The following is a 17,818-nucleotide window of genomic DNA, read 5'->3' as shown; positions in this document are numbered from 1 at the left end:
CTTTAAATAAAAAAAGTACTGGTAATATTAATCTGTAATTGTACGACGTCTCACATGATTTTATTTCGCAGAGTCAAGGAGAAAGAATGTTTACTTCATCAGTATGCATTGATTAGAGAGAGAGAGAGAGAGAGAGAGAGAGAGAGAGAGAGAGAGAGAGAGAGAGAGAACGTTGTGGAACCGGACAGACCGGTTTGCTAATCGAAAAGATGCCACCTGTCAGCTTGTGTACTGCCTTACAATAACAGATCCTGACACCACGCTGATATCACGTTGACCCTCAGTGAGGATCTTCTGACAGAATTCAAGACAGATATGTTTACCTTTACTTTATTAGCCTTTCGTTAGATAAGTATGATTGCCATGTACCGTGATTACGTTTATGTATAGCATACTATTATGGCTTATCCGCTTGTGCAATAGGTAAGGAATACTCAAAGAACAAGAACTCTTGCCAGAACAACAAACAACACACCTGCTTAGAGATGCAGGTGGTAGATGGCATGCCAGAATGTTTGGGAGCAACGAGCGTATTTGAAGAAGGTTGGAGGCCACTGGGGACGACAGAACTTCAGTTTTATCTTATAAAAATACGTCATGATACCGTATCGTGTCTAAAATGTCGAGTGTATAGATAAATAACTATAACGTAGTATAATGAAAATTTAATGATCGCAGAAAAGTTAAGCCAAGAGAAGTAGACGTTATTAGTTAGCAAACATGAAAAACAAACCAGAAACATTTTGATACCCCATAATTCTCCTTTGTCTAAAGCTGTTTGCATTACGTTTTTAGTTTGTCATTCAGCAACCAGGTCAGTTACAAGCCGATTCATAAACTATTAAACGATCTAGCATTGATGGAAAAATGGGTAAATTCAGATTTCGAAAGTGATTCAAGGTCATGAAAGAAGGAACTGATGACGAGTTCTCCGTGAACGTCTTTCAAGGTCGCTTTTGCGGTTTCAAGCAACGAGCTCTATTAGTTTATACCCTTTTGATGGTGAGGAATTCATCCTGAAATATTGTTTAACCGTGCCATTTTTCCTAGCGATAATGACGGCGGTAGATGTTATTTGTGGTTAATCTAATCTACTGTATATGCACGTTTGTTCCAGGGGCGTCATTTAGGGGGGCAACTGCCCCCCAAGATTCAAGTTGGCCCCCAAGCCTCAACTTGCCCCCCCCTCACCCCCACCAAGCCCCAAGAAGTAACAGCAGCTGGTTTTCCATTATTTCTACCGAAATTCAAATGTGTCATCACATTAAGTTATATCTGTCTATCTATCTATCCATTTTATGCGATTCAAAAAGCACATAAAATAGCTCAAAATAAATAAAAACCAGGTGATCAGGCTCGCTCCATTTGCCAAACCGCCGTCGCCCCCTCCCCCCCATCAAAAATCTGAAATGACGCCCCTGGTTTGTTCTGCCGTGTGGCAAAGAACATTGTCTTTTACCTCTCATAATATATTTTGGTTCAGTTTATCCAAGGTTCCAGGATTTAATTTTCTACTTCGTCAGTTTCCGTCAAGGTTTTCAGACCTATGTGAAGAGCGTTTGTTGTTTATTGGCAGATGGAAGATTAGAAGTGAATTCATTTTTACACCAGTTAGCCCCTAACGCCATACCTAACGTCCTGAATTTTACTGGGTGCTCGCGAGGGAACATCACATTCATGGTTATAAAAACATGCCATGTCTGTAAAACAGAGCAAGTAATTTTTTTTTCACACGTTAATGTATCTTCGCATCTAGGTGGCCTAATTTTATGGCGTTACATACGCACACGCACACGCACACACACACACACACACACACACACACATACATACGGAAAAGAAGCAAACAGAGCGCTGGTGTATCCCCAGTCATGCGATGCCAAAGAAGCAACGTGAAGAGTGAATCACACACCAAATGAGTCTATAAAGTTGCCACACCCTTCCGACGCAGGAGTTACAAACATCGCCGCACCGTTTAGCCTGTGTATTTTTGCAAGTGGACGTCAATATTTGTGCGTGCATAAGAGAATAAATGAAAACTGTCGATTGCAATTGTTAAAAAGAAAGTCTCGGTTTTCTTTCAATATATAGACAAACTGTAAAAACGTCGTGAACAAATACAAAACCATCCAAAACGGACGAACGCTTATTTCACTAACAGGATTAGGCTTCAGTTTAGTCCTGAATTGACGACTGTGCAAAACCTCTTGAATATCTTCGCCAAACAAGTTTGGTGGAAGATTATACGCTGGCTGTTCGGCGTTTGCAGCATTTTATTAATTTGTTTTTATTGTACCTAAGTGTCTTTCTTTTCATTAGGATGGAAACTAGTTTTTCCACTCCCACATGAAATGTTTAATTTTGTCTTGATAGGTGAAAATTGTTTTATAGAAATTACATTTTGGTGCTATCATCCATAACGAATATACATGAATAGTATAAGAAAACCGATTCTTAGCGGTCCTTGCGCACATTTAACAAATAAAATCACCCGTCAGGCTAATTATTTGTGTAAACCTAGTAAAGATTAATAGAGCGAACCCATTCCGAACTTGAAACCAATTTTCATGAAATGGTTGTGCTTACGCACTCTGAAAACATGTATTTGCAATTAACTGCGTAAATGTCTTTATCTTATTTCCCTTTGAAAAAAGTAACGCAGGACAAACTTACGTCAGACATTCATATCGCAAACGATTTCTCTTGACACGGCAGAACTAGCAATGCTGCAGTACTATGCAGCGAACCATGAGACGCTAAAAGACATTGGCTGCATCATAGCATTATAACATTTAACCTCATTATTACATTACTGTATTCTGAAATTTCAAGTTCCATTACATATCTTTTCAGAGCCTGTGGGAGCAGCGAAGACCTGGCGAGACTCACTGAAACAAGGGAGTAACGAGAGCCATTCGCAAACCCTAGGAATGCATCTAAACATCGAAACGCCCATGCCAGATGTGCCACCGATGGGCGCCCGAGTTAAGGTAAATTGTCAAAACGTTTAGTTCAGCCATTCATAGTCAGCCAGAGGTGGTTTCGTGGTACATCCTGTAATGTTGACTGTTGTTTTTGAAGTAGCGTGGAAAGGATAGGATTACATTTACCATGTACAGAGCAAATGCATTTTCTTAATATCCATAGCAACGTTGAAAATAGCATTAAAATTATTTTTAAATATTTTTTCTACTGACAGTGAACAAATAATGCTTGTTGGCCATATCATTTCTGGGCTTCTTTTCATGTTTGCGGAGAAACCCTGGTTAAATATGATGCAGATCTTGGTTTGGTTGCAGATTGTACGAATATTATGTAAACATGTTAAAAAATACCAGTGGCAAATAAACAGGTGGTTGGTAGTGCAGTATCTCTCTCTTAGCTCAGACAGACTGGTTTGAGAATGCATCAAAACCGGTTGTGCTGGTTATAATTGCAAAAAACAAAGTGGATAATAATATTTCGCACATTTATACTTCGCTGACAGACAGAAATTCTCCTTCCCTTGTTTAATAATTGAAATACAATGAGGGTGCAACAGGTAATGCATTCAAAACCCTAAACACTTTATGATCAGTAAAAAACTTACTCATTAAATATTCACCAAACACTTGCTCACTAAACATTTGGATTAAAACGAATTTTTACAATTGAAGCCCATTTTCAATTTGCCCAGTTAGACTTCAAGATGGCTTTGCAAGGCTCTGCATAAAGCTCAGTGGTTTAGAACACCGAACTGCCGAAATGCTGGATTACAGAACACATTCAGCAGAAGCCCTCCCATGGTTTAAAAATCCAAAATTTAAAAACTTTTTGAAGGACCAGTTCACGCCTAACAATGTTATGTATGTCAGTATATATACATAAATATATGGAGATATTATATATATATAGCTATATGACTATATCCCTATAACATTATTATATATATATATATTATATATTTCTAAATGTTTTGTGTAGTTTAAACCCGCACTCACTAAAGGAAGTGAAACAATGGGTGGTGCTATCCTCAATTTCATTTTAATCACCACTCTGTTGTTTCACTTTCTTTATGGTAGGGGCCTTTATTTATATTTTCATCACATTCCATATTTTCATTATTCATTATTATTATTATACATACACACATTATACATACATATATTATTATTATATAGAAGATATATATATATATATATATATATATATATATATAGGGGCCATTATATATAAATTATAGTGTCCAGTGTGTGTGTGTGTATATATATATATATATAGTATAGTATATATAAGGTAAAGGGATATATATATATATATATATATATATATAAAAAAGAAAATATATATATACGGATATATATAAATAGATAAAAATATATATAAAGTATATAAATTAAAAAGAGAATTGTACTGGTTGTAATGTATTGCAATTTCTTGAATTTTTGCCCTGTTCCAAGATTGAACGTAACATCCTCAAGGAAACTAACTCCAAAGACAGTCGTTAATTAGCTAAAGGTCGCCTGAACTGGTAGTTAAGCTTAACAAGAATATTTGAGATATTTGATTTTTAAGCGAATCTGGTTCTCTTTGGAAACATCTGACGCGGGGACAAAAGCATCGTGAGATTGAAAATCTCTGATTGAAATACCTAAATGAAAATTTTACTGGAATCCGTCGCAGGTTCCAAGCATAACAATATAATAATTTGGCTTAATCTAGACCAAACCACATATACCTAAAAAGAGTGGTGGCTGAAGCAGACAGAAAACAAAGAACAAATGTGAAATACAGAAAAGTACAAATCAATCATAAAACAGGTTCACAAGAATCACTTATAAATATATGAGGCCTTGCAAACGAGGACCTAAGTTTCGAATTCTTGGCGCTTCCCATTTTCACTAATTAAAAAGTAAGATGTGAGTCAAAAATTATAAAGAATAGTTAAATCTTCAGATTCATTCAGCAGAGTCTCACCCACATGAGGGGGAGGATGGGGTGGAAAATCTGTAAAAGATCTGCTAATCAATTTTGTTTTTCAGTTTTAGGCGGGTTCAGCCTCATACCTCACTGCAATACCGACCTTGACAAAGGCACTTGAATGCATGATTGAGAAAATGGACAGCCACCATAACTGGGAGTCATTTTAAACCCATCTGCAAGCTTTCATCATCAGCATACTGAAACTTATTTTCCAGGCCAACAGCGATTTCACATTCAATAAGCCCTCCTGCCCTAACTTTGAAACATATCCACCCACCCAAGATTCTGAGGTTTTACTAATAAGTGCTTAAATTTACCATGAAGTCGAAAGCAGTTCTTTTTCCAAAAAGTGCATTTGAAAACAATCAACACCAAAACCCTGCATCAATTTTTTCTGATGCCAAACGGGTTGACAAATCTAAAAGACAATGTTTAACACATATAATTAATATTTAATATCATCTAATTGTCCCTTATATTACGCACATACCCAGTTCTTCTTGTCTAGTGGCGTAATTTTAAAAAATAAAGTCTTTCGGCAATTTTGGAGTGCACAGGAGAGTAAATTTTTTATTTACTGCAGTGGTGGTTTCCATAGATAATGCATACTTTGGAACAGGCACTGACACTAAGCCTTGCACTTGCCCACAAAGATACTACATCGACTTATAAAATCTATAGAAATCTACTAATCTTGGGAGACAACACTCTCTCGAAACTTACATTTTTTAAAAACAAAATGAAGAGATTACATTATTGGACTCTTTTGGTATCCCAGCTGAAGATTATTCAAAAATTTTTAGTTCCCTAGAGCAAAAATGTTGATTTTTAAGAATAGGTTCAGGGATGACAAGTGATCGCAGGGAGAGGAACATCCTAGGCTGATTGCTTATCCTTAAAAGCTTGATGAAGCAGTTCACGCTGTTTACATAAAGGGCCAGTCGAGAACAGTCTTCCATCATCCATTAGTTTTTGGAATGGTAAAACGAGCGGAAATTTGTTAAAGATAGATAATGTCTGGATTTTTGGTCCAGGGCTCTGAAATTATTTTTCATTATCATATATCGATATTTAGAGAATTTTTTGCTTTCTCATAAATAATAAAACAATTCATTCCAACTGTGAACAATTTTGAGCTCCACGATAATGTTGCAATGATAACATTTTTTATATTTCAAACCATGGCTGGTCATTTGTCAAAATGAAACTGTTGACTCTTACCAGGACATTTTTTCTTAGCCATCAGCATTTATTTCAACCCTTCCTCTGGGATTTTTGTATATTTATGTAGCGATCTGAAAAAATGCCGACAAGCTCTTCAAAAAAATGATCCTAGCGATAGATTTCACTAGACCGTTTTGCCAGAGGTGGCATTAGTTTACCCACTTTTGATCAGGTTTTTCATCAATCAGTGGCATGGTGTTTGAAATTGTTTTTATACTTGCAGATATTTGAGAATTTTCTTGGAACATCTGTGAAAATAGGTTCATTCTGGCCATAAATATGCATAGTTTTAGAGGTGGACAAACAATACACAGAACTCAAGAGCAGACTGGTTTTGCTGATCTTTGGAATTTGAATTAACGTTCAAAATGAAACTTTGCATTGCAGTCTCCACAAATAACAAATGAAGGTTTTGAATCCTCTGACTGAGCCATACTAATCCTCTCCAAGAGAGACAGTCATACATCATATAGAATCATGGATATTTGGATTGCGGTAATCATCAAATATGTAAACATGCTGAACTTACTGAAAATCTTAAAACCAAGAACTACATGTTTCAACTATTCTATCAATTTTTTCACCAACTGGACTTATTCGTTTTCCATTTTGTACATGTCAATATTTAGGAATTTTATTATGATGATAAAAAAATTATTCAGGGCCATCAAACTGTTAAAGCTCAAGCTTGACTTGTTAATGTTACAAGTGTCTCAGATAAAAACATCAAATCAAGAAAATTGATAACGTCAAATTTGAATAAAGTACCAAAGCCATTTTTCTTGACTCACTTTATTCATGGGGCTCAGCTCAATTTTCTGAAAGAATTAACAAATAAAATTAGCAGCAAATTAGAAAAATAACTCGAGATAGGGCTCTTAGTAAAAACTTTTTCAGAGCGATAATTTTCAATAATAATCGGGCAACAACAACATTATTTGTTTTACCCTTTTCTAAAATTGTTTCACCAACTGTACATTAATCGTTTTTCAATTGTTTTAAAAAAAGTGCCAAAAGCAATTTAGACAAGTGGAATTTGCTGGTTTGTAATAAAAAATAAGAAACTCACCTAAGGTATATAGCTTTTGAGCTGACGAACGATAGTCTGGATGGATTTAGAAATTATAAAAAACCTAGAAGGAAAGAATAGGTAAAGAAGGAGGTGCTTTCCTGATAAGCCACCCAACAACTTTTATTCTGAGCCTTTCTCTATTGATTTTTAAGAAAAACAGGAAAGTCTATGAAAAAGAAAAAGCATGATTATACCTCTTCAAAAACTTTTTCTAGTGATAATTTCATGGAAGGCCATGGTACAATGGCTATTTTGCATCTTTCTATAAAATTGGTACCAGACTGGTACTTAATCAATTTTTCATTGTTTTATATATCAATTTAATGAATTTTGTTGGCTTCTTAAAAAATAATCCATTCCTAATTTATAGCTTTTGAGCTACGATCTAAGGTTGACAACGTAACATTTTTTTTTTCAATCAATTTATAAGTCTGAACTGAAACTCTTGACAGTTTTAGTTACCAAAATGCAAAATATGAGTTCTTCAATGTGACATTTTCGTAATTTGCAAAAGTAATTTCTAAAACTTGAAAAATAAAGCTTCAGATTTGTCATCTTCAAAAAAATTTTAATAAATTTAAATTTTTAAGTAACGCCGGGCAGAGCGCTCTGTTTCTTGCCATTTATACAACAAATTTTTTCACCAGCTTTATGCGTTTTCCAGTCTTTTATATGTCGATATTTAGAGAATTTTGTTGGCCTTCTCATAAAAAATTTCATTCAACCTGACATTCATATTTTTGGGTTACGAACGAAAATATGAAAATAAGTAAAGATTTTTTTGAGGAGTTAAATAACTCACATTTTTGTTTAGAGGGCTGGGACTCTTATTCTGACTATTCCACCAGAAAATATAAACATTTAGAAAAATGACAGCAAAATGAAGTTGTTGGAAACAATCTTTTTGCTGAATTTTCGAAATAATTATTTTTGGGTGATCCCAGACACATCGGGCTCATGTGCCCTCAGTGATTGATAAGTTTATGCAGATATAAAAGGGTTAAAGGACACAACAATCATCCAAGTTACATTAGAAGCAAGAAAACATTAACATATTACTGCAAAAATTGACAAAACGTTACGTTACTTCGATAGAGGAAAACATAAATGGCCAAAAATGGGGGGGGATTTCAGAATATTCTTATGAAGAAATTACTGCAATGGCGACGACAGTTCACGAGGTGATGGGGCTGGATTTTTACGAGAATTTCTTCTACAACTTGCCTTTCTGGGAGTTTGCTGCGAAACAGGCAGAGCTTCATGTTCTCACCCTGGAAGAAAACTCAGGAGCAGTATATTGATAGCACAGTTGTCACATCTACAAAACTACAGGGTTACGTAACAAACCATCAACTAAAACACAAACATTAAGTTGTTTAATCGTAACCCAACATACAAAAAAAAAAGAGTTTCGTCCAGAAGGCAAGCTTAAACTACTGGCATGTGCCCTTACAAATAAGAAAACAACACATATTCTCCACAAGAAGAAGTTTGACAACACTGCAATCAGACGTCATTTAATTTTATAGAGATGGATAAAATTTGCGAAAAAGGTGTTTTACTACTTTAAATATCAATGTACTAATTTATACAAACTCATTGCTATAGTTAATATAATAAAAACTTCTTCTGTGGAGCAAAACAATCAATCAACATTTTTTCATAGAAACTGGGAAATACATCAAAATAAGTATTCAAGAAAACTAGAAATTTTATTCAAGGGAATAAATGGGAATTTTGACATTCATCAAGAAAGAATCGTAATTAGATGTAATCACAAAAAAACTGATAAGATAATTTTACCATCTTAACACATCAAAATTTAAATTAAATATACATTTTAGAGTACATTGACATTCTTTCTCTCTTGATCAGAAAGCGGATTGCTGCTGCACGCCGAGGTCTAGAAGTAGATCACAATTACCTGGCTCCTGAGTTACGACATATCAAATTCCTTGTAATTAAGCTTTGTGATTGATCTCATGTATAGTTTATTATTCACATCTTTAAGACCTAATCACACCATCAAATTTAAATCACCCAATGAGAGAGGAGGGATTTAGAGTACATCCAGATGATCTTCTAAGTCTACCATTACTATGTCCCCAACTTTCACATCTCAGAGAGATTATCACTAGAATTAAAATGTCTCTCTCAAGGACACAAGAGTTCTTTTCCAAGATTCAAATTTTCTTAGCACTGATGATAATCTAAAATATTGTTCTCTAAGATCACTTGAACTCATGAAATCTGGGTCATCAGTTGCTGAATTGTTAAGAGGAGGGGAAATACAAACATTTCGCCCATAAAGTAACATGGAGGAGTCAAAGCCTCACAATCTCGATCAGAGGAGAGATAAGTCAGTGGTCGAGAATTTATCACAGCTTGAAACTCAACAAGTAGAGTTCTCAACTCTTCAAAGGATACACGTTTGTGATATAAGGCTTTGGACAAACATCCCTTTAGAACACCAATAAGGCGTTCATAAAAGCCTCCAGACCAGGGGCTCGCGGTGTAATGAATTTCCAATTAACACAATTTCCTTCAAGGTATGACTTTACCTCTGGTTCATCCATAATTTCTTCAGGAAATTATTAAATCAACAAAATTCCTACCATTGTCAGATATAATCAGACTCGGCAGAGAATGATATGCTACAAAGCGTCGAAAAGCCAGTAGGAAATCGGAAGCAGTCATGGAATGAGTCAATTCAAATGAACTGCCCTGCTCGTAGTACAGGTAAATAGACATATAAAGACCTTCTCCTCCAAGCCAGTCTCATGATCAAAAACATTAATAGCACCAGTATAATCAACTCCTACTGATTGGAAAGATCTATCATATCTCACTCTTTCTGTGGGTAATGGTGAGGAGGAGGCAAACACAACCGTTTCTTGGTTAACTTCTGACACAAAACACACTTTGACAGAATTGATTTGATAACTTGTCGTGCTTTCGGTACCCAAAAAGTTTCCCTCAACAATACCAGTACAGAATTGACACCACAATGGTGATGATGTTATGCAAATGTTCAACTATCAACACTGTTAAATAACTTCTGGAAGGCAATAACATTGGGCACTGAGTATCATAAGACATGGAAGCGTTTTTCATGCGACCCTGAGACCTAATTAGATTTTCCTCATCAACAAATAAGTTCAACTGATTACAGAAATTTTAATATCCATGGACACTCCATGTGAATTCTTATCACAGAGGTACATTCTGGTAGTAGAAAATGTTGCTTTTGTTCAAGGAGGACAAGTGCTTTCATTTTGTTAACAACAAACTTAGAACCTTTACTGCATTTATTAAGAAAAAGCAATATTGACCTCATGATACGTTTAAGCTTACTTAAATTACTGTAACGTGGGATGTCAATTAATGGGGTTGGAGGGTTAACAAACTTAGGTTCTGAAAGAATTTCATTAACATGCACAGTTTCTGTAGCTAAAGATTGGGGATAATCACCAGTTAAAAGCCATTTAGGCCATTCCACCATAAGGAATTTTGCGCTAAATCTTTACTAGTACTACCTCTGGATAGAATATCAGCTGGATTATCCTTAGAGGGGGTATACCGTAGAGGAAACTTAATTCATTAATTTCAGTGACTCTGTTTCGTACATAGGGAATTTTACTATTATTATTCTTCACCCAACAAATAGAAACCATGGAGTCACTCCAGAGAGTGCAAGAACTCAATCTCAAATCATCATTCTGCATTAATCTTCCAGCAAGTTTGCACCCAAGGACAAGGCTGTCAATTCCAAACGCGGAATAGTCTGTTTAGGGTTTGGTGCAACTTTACACTTACTGACCAGTAAACTGCTTACACTTCTCCTGAAATCAATCACAAAGGCAGCAGCTCCATATGCCTTGTTAGAGGCATCACAAAATACATGTAAATGGGAACATTCAGGATGTACAACAAACCTAGGAAACTTTAAACTTTCTACATTTCTAATACATTTGCAAATTTCATCAAACCTTGAACATAATGATTCTGGCAAAGGGTCATCCCACCCGTAGTTACTCCACAAACATTTAAGAAAATATTTACCTCTCACCTGTATTGGTGACAATAATCCTAGAGGATCAAACATTGAGCTATTACTGATAAGACCTTTCGCTTGGTTAAAGGTCCTTTATACTCACAATTTACTTCCTTCAGTGACATCTCATCTTGTGTTAGATACCACTCTAAACCCAAAACGTTCACTCTTTCTTTGATAACATCTATGGTTCTGTTAAACTCTGAATCATTACTGACCCATTCTTGTAGAGGCATATTAGCATCTTCAAGAATCTCATTTATTACTGGATACTCATCCATCAAGACTGACACATCCTTGTAAGTTTTACTAAAATTATCTACATAGAAATTCTTCATCAGAGATGATGCAAGGGGATTATCATGTAAAGATAAATGATGCAAAAGGGTTTGCTGCAAGAGAAAGGGGGAGCATGTAGCTCCAAAACAAACTACACAAAACCGGTCAAATCGAGGATCAGTTATTAGAAATCTGCAATAATCACGACAGTCAGACTTCAAATCGGAGTGGATTTCTCGCTATAAGTTATCCATAGAAATCTGCAACCAATCACGACAGTCAGGTGAAATGCCTATCCAAAAAAAGGCTTTACTGATATCTGAAATCACAGCTACTGGGTTTGTACGGAAACTCAACAGGGCATCAAAAAGTTTAGTAGTTAATGAGGGACCAGTTAATAAACAATCATTTAAGGAAAGTTCTCCTTTAGCCTTGGAAGAAGCATTAAAAACTATTCGAATGGGGAGTTGTTTCTGAATCCTTCAATACAGCATGGTGGGGTAAATAATGCCTATAATAGGGAGTCTGAGGGAATTAATTCTATAAACCCAGACTGAACGTAATCTTGGATAATCTTATCATAATGAGCATACAAGGATGGGTCAGATTCGAATCTATGTATGAGGAATTTAATTGACCAATGGCTATTCTATAGTTAACAGGCGGTCTACTTTCATCTTTAAATGGTAAGGACACTTCATACTTATTGTCAACCCTTTTTACTTTATCCTTAAAACACTTAACTGATTCTCTTTCTTCAGGACTAATTTCAGATTGACGGATACCAACACTTTCTAAATCCCATAATTTTCTAACTTCACAACAAGAATTGATAGGATTTCCTCTACTCTATTCTTGAACAACATACATTTGATGTAGTAATCTCATTAGATTCTACATTGTCATAAGACCAACTAGGAAGAGGTCCAAAATTAGTGCACCACCAGAACTATTCAATATCTGTATTCCAGAGCAAATTTGACGGTTGTGAATGAATTTTCCATAGTAATCAGCTCCAATGACCAATTCTATACCATTCACTTCATCTGAATTTAAATCATTATCTGCTAATTTTATGCCTTTACTCGTCAAGAACGCAGCTGACTTACTTAAACCTGGAGAATAAATTCTGGAATTAACTCTATCGAATGCAATGGCATTAATGACAGTACGAATCTTACCTAGTCTCACCACAACTCTTACTATATTACAATTGACTTCCATGGCATCACTGCCAAATGGTTTTACCTTTAAGGCTACTGTTGCTATGGACGGTAGACTAAGCTTATGAGCTAATTCCTTTGCAATAAACGTTCTTTGTGCACCAGAATCAAAGAGTGCTCTCCCAAAGGAACGATGTCCATTCCCTGACACAATTACATTAGCAGTAGGAAGAGCAGTCGAAACAGAACTCTTATTAGTCTGAGAATGATCAATACCCAAAGAAGCAGTCATAACTACTGGGGAATCACCTTTACTTACAGCACCTTTAGAATCATTATGAGATTTCCCAGAATTAACATTTGACTTACTAACATTAGTACTATTTACACTCAACTTTGGTGGAGCAGGATTAACAGGGTTTTCTGTTTTCTTACAAATCATCAAATCATCGTTTGTTTCTAATGAGGCCCATCACATAAAATATTACCCTTTATCAATGGTTTTGTTACAATACATTCAGAGAACAATTAATGACCTCCTTTGAGGCAAGCAAAGCACGGGATTAATCTAATAAATATTTAACAAATGGATGTCAGACTAAAACACACACAAAACTACTATCAATGGTTTTGAAAGTCTTACAATAACTCTGCTGGGAAGAAAGGGCGTTGGGAGATGGCATGGTTCGATGAGCGAAAACACACAAGCCAAATGGTAAGAAGGCATCGTGCTTACCCCATTACTAGGCTTACTGTTACTTTGTTGTGCTCTCTGCACGTTTTGCACATTTGAGGGAATCACTTTAGAATAGTTACCTGATCACGTTTTCTCTTATTAGAATTCTTACCTTCGTAACAAAATTCCATTAATTCACAAACATATTTCAAACCTGAGGAAATTTGCTTTTAAATCAAGAGACATACTATTATGTTTATTAGCTATAGCCTTACGTGTTTCAGGTGATAATTTCTCGCATATTATACTAGAGAAAATGGGGTTCATAATTTCTACATCTAAATTCAATGTGTTCATTTGTAAGATAATCTTCTCATATTCCAATTTGAACGTGTTCAAATCCTCTATTGTATGACTGGGAGGGACTAAATGCGTTAACTTGGACATAAGTCTACGTTTCAATTTGTCCTTATTATCATACTTCTCCTTAAGGGTCTGAATAGCTACTGAATAATTGGCATTAGTGACAGGCAAACCTTCTATGGCTTTAAAGGCGTTATCCTTTAAACTAGCTCTGAGGGTAGAAAACTTAATCACATTGGAAATATCCATACGATCGTGAACTAAACTGTTAAATATATCCCAAAATGCAAGCCATTGTTCTTCCCCACCGCTAAATTCAGGTATCTTAATTGCTGGGAGTTTAGGGGAGGGAGAGGGTTAATGGGAGCTGAAGGAGGAGGCAAAGCGGGCTGTTGATTTATATCTCCCGTGTCAATCTCGCTCATAGTTTTTCTGTGCAGTAGCAATAGCTTTCCTTACACATCTAGTTATTGCTCTATAACTTCTACATAAACTATCATATTCACTATCCTGTGAAATAATCGTCACATTCTGTGACCAACTATCTTCAAACGTCGTAGACCCTCAATAAGACAACGTTCATACATTACAAGGTCGATTTTGGTGTATCAGTATCACCAATGCAGTTATCTGTCTCATCAAGCAAATCTTGTAAGGAAATAATTTCCCTTTCAATAACTACCCCTAATCTTGGAATCCATTATCTTGTTAAATGGATCAATAAGAAACTTGCTCAAATATAAAAATGTATGGCAAATTATCTAAACCTGATTGAAAATATAACTAATCTTATTCATAGGTCGAATAACATTCACTGAATGATAGACAATTTGACCACGTGCTCTTCATCACTTCACAAAATACATCTTGTCACGAAAACCTAAGTTCAAAATAGCTATGAAATTCAACAAGAATTTCTTCACAGAGTAATCACTAAATACGAACAATCATGTTCCATAAACAATAGATTACTTGGCAAAACACTCCAAGTAATTCAATACTTACAAAATAAATCTGCTCTAAGTTCAAATGGCTTTGGACACGTGCCACGAACAATATGTTCCATAAAATGACTTTATAGCTACTCACCAAATCCATCACCTAAAAACTTAATAGCCATCCACTTTATCGTAAATTATCTTTAACATCCAAAAAATTCCTTTGTGAATCGTTATGGCATCCGGTTCGAAGGACCAAAGCAAAGTACTACTATAACTAGCAAAGAATGTGGTGAAACTTTAAAGTTTTAGGCCCACATTCGGTACGATTTCATTCAACCTTAAGCCCTCCTGCCCTAGCTTTGAATGAGACCAAGTTACAGTGCTGAGAGTTTACTAACTTACTTAAATGTACCATGAAGTCAAGAAACATTATATTCTTTCCAACAAAGTGCAGTTGAGAAACAATCAACTATATTTCCTGCACCAATTCTTTTGGGTGATGCCACACGGTTCACAAATACGCATTTAAAAGTTTAACACATATAATTAATATTTAAAGGACACAACAATCATCCAAGTTACATTAAGAAGCAAGAAAACATTAACATATTACTGCAAAATTGACAAAACGTTACGTTACTTCGATAGAGGAAACATAAATAGCCAAAAAATGGGGATTTCAGAATATTCTTATGAAGAAATTACTGCAATGACGACGACAGTTCACGAGGTGATGGGGCTGGATTTTTACGAGAATTTCTTCTACAACTTGCCTTTCTGAGTTTGCTGCAAAAACAGGCAGAGCTTCATGTTCCCACCTGGGAAGAAAACTCGGGAGGAGTATATTGGATAGCACAGTTGTCACATCTACAAAACTACAGGGTTACGTAACAAAGCATCAACTAAAACACAAACATTAAGTAGTTTAATCGTAACCCAACATACAAAAAAAGGGGTTTCGTCCAGAAGGCAAGCTTAAACTACTGGCATGTGCCCTTACAACAAGAAAATAACATATACATTCTCCACAGGAAGAAGTTTGACAACACTGCAATCAGACGTCATTTAATTTTATAGAGATGGATAAAATTTGCGAAAAAGGTGTTTTACTACTTTAAATATTAATGTACTAATTCATACAAACTCATTGCTATAGTTAATATAATAAAAACTTCTTCTGTGGAGCAAAACAATCACATCAACGCATTTTTCATAGAAACTGGGAAATACATCAAAAATAAGTATTCAAGAAAACTAGGAAATTTTATTCAAGGGGAATAAATGGCAATTTTTTGACAATATGAATAAACTATGAACCCCCTTTTTTTAATCAATATATTTTTTAAAAATACATTTGACACCATGCTTGGTGGTTTACTGTTTGAAGGAAGGTAGAGTGACTGATCTACTACTTTATCCTGTCCATAAAGAAAAATGGAGGGGATAATCAAGCAATACATACTGAAAATGATATAGAGAGGAAAACAAATTAAAAGAATCCTTAAAGCAAATTTAATAAACTGAAACAAATAAAATATATTTCATGGTCAGCACCAGAAAAAAGTGGTCTGCAGAGTAAATCCTGAAAGGGTACAGGGCAAAATGACCAGAACTGTTAGATGACATTAATCTGAGAGATGAGTCGCAAAAATTTTGTGGGAGAAAAGAAAGACATCATTGAGAATGAAAGCATTCTCTTGATAAATGAGCATGTTGAATACTATTTTGTTCTTGCAGGTGCGTAATGCAGGGGTTTGCTATAGATTACGTTCAGCATCATCATCGTCAAGCATCAAATCTGTTGAAGCCCTACATTGTGGTTCACCTCTTCATCATTCTGTCAGGGACACAGCCCTTTTCCCAGGCTATGAGGTAAGTTTTAGCCCTCCAGTGTGTTGGTAACCAGTGTTGCATTACTGTACTTTTGTCATAGGGCATTGTCATTAATGAAGGCTGATTTTTTATACACAGTATTATTTCTCAAGACAGTCTTGATATGTGGAGTTTGAACCAAAAGTAATGGATAATGAATATTACCCAACTACGTATCAAATGCTACTGCAGGTTGCGGGCACAGTAGATGCTCTTGGTGAAGAGGTAGGAGAGACAGATCTGCAAGTTGGGGACAGAGTCATCGTATACCCATATGAAGGCCATCCTCCTGGGTGAGTTCATTATTTGACTGCTGTAGCAAAGTTAGAATATTTTTTTTCAATTCCATGTTTACTAGACACAAGCTATTGCCACACTGAAGAAGTAATAAATTTCTTGTTATAGTAGTAGAAACAAATCATTGCCACAATAAAGTTTATTACATTTGTTCATGAAAGACTGGAGGACAGTAGCTTGTATGAATGTGACTTGAAATTTTTTTTTAAAAACATTGATGATTTACAAATCTCAAAGCATTTCCATGTTGGAGGTGAATATCTATTTAGCTAGAAAGACCATCAGAGACATGCTCATTATCTTTGGTGTGGCTTGAGAGAATTAGCTTGGCACAGTAAGGTTTGGGTTAAGATGCACATTACCTGGAAAGGTCATAGCATGAGCTGAATGATGACCTAAAGAAAGAAAACATGACTGAGTTAGATGAAGTGGCTTGGAGTTGGAAAGGGGACTGCCCGATTTCCTGTCTGAGGCCATCGCAAGGTCAAAAACACCCTAGGTACAGCATCCCTGAAGTAAGAAGATAATGTAAGTTTGGATTTATAATACACCAAGCATTTAAGTTTTTACTTAGGCAACAAGTAAGTTGTGTCCAATTGTGACTAAACTAGACAAATCCCAAGCACTGTACTCTCAAATTCTAGTGAGAGAAACCCTGATCTAGAAAAGAAGTGACAAAAGACTATTTGATAACTTCTTATGCTAGAAGGATACAGTGTTCTTTTGATTGAAGAGACAGTTTTAGTGAGGTGAATGCATCTTTTCAGAGCTCTAACTTGGCACAAGTGTAAGGTCATTTAGGATGACTGTGCACATCAAGATTTACAGAAGAAATACCCAAGTCGTTTATAGGATTCAAGTTTTAAGAGAGAATAACTTGGTGAAAGACTGTTTTGTAACATTTCATGGTGAACA

At 35.5% G+C, this 17,818-nt stretch overlaps 1 protein-coding gene across 5 annotated transcripts in view; it reads left to right on the top strand.

The window, feature by feature from the left end:
• Drat (Death resistor Adh domain containing target) overlaps positions 1 to 17,818 on the top strand; it is a 90,926-nt gene that overhangs the window by 43,591 nt on the left and 29,517 nt on the right. For all 5 annotated transcript variants that reach the window (XR_010853794.1, XM_067107912.1, XM_067107913.1 and 2 more), the window contains 3 exons: positions 2,854 to 2,990; positions 16,472 to 16,606; positions 16,799 to 16,899. Coding sequence is in view for 4 of the 5 variants with exons in the window: in XM_067107910.1 (XP_066964011.1) it covers positions 2,854 to 2,990; positions 16,472 to 16,606; positions 16,799 to 16,899 (373 nt within the window). In the remaining variant the exon portion in view is untranslated. The remainder of the gene's footprint in view (positions 1 to 2,853; positions 2,991 to 16,471; positions 16,607 to 16,798; positions 16,900 to 17,818) is intronic.

The sequence above is a fragment of the Macrobrachium rosenbergii genome, chromosome 8 (assembly GCF_040412425.1).
Source record: "Macrobrachium rosenbergii isolate ZJJX-2024 chromosome 8, ASM4041242v1, whole genome shotgun sequence".
NCBI classification, from domain to species: Eukaryota; Metazoa; Arthropoda; class Malacostraca; order Decapoda; family Palaemonidae; genus Macrobrachium; species Macrobrachium rosenbergii.
This window is presented reverse-complemented; position numbering and strand designations above follow the sequence as displayed.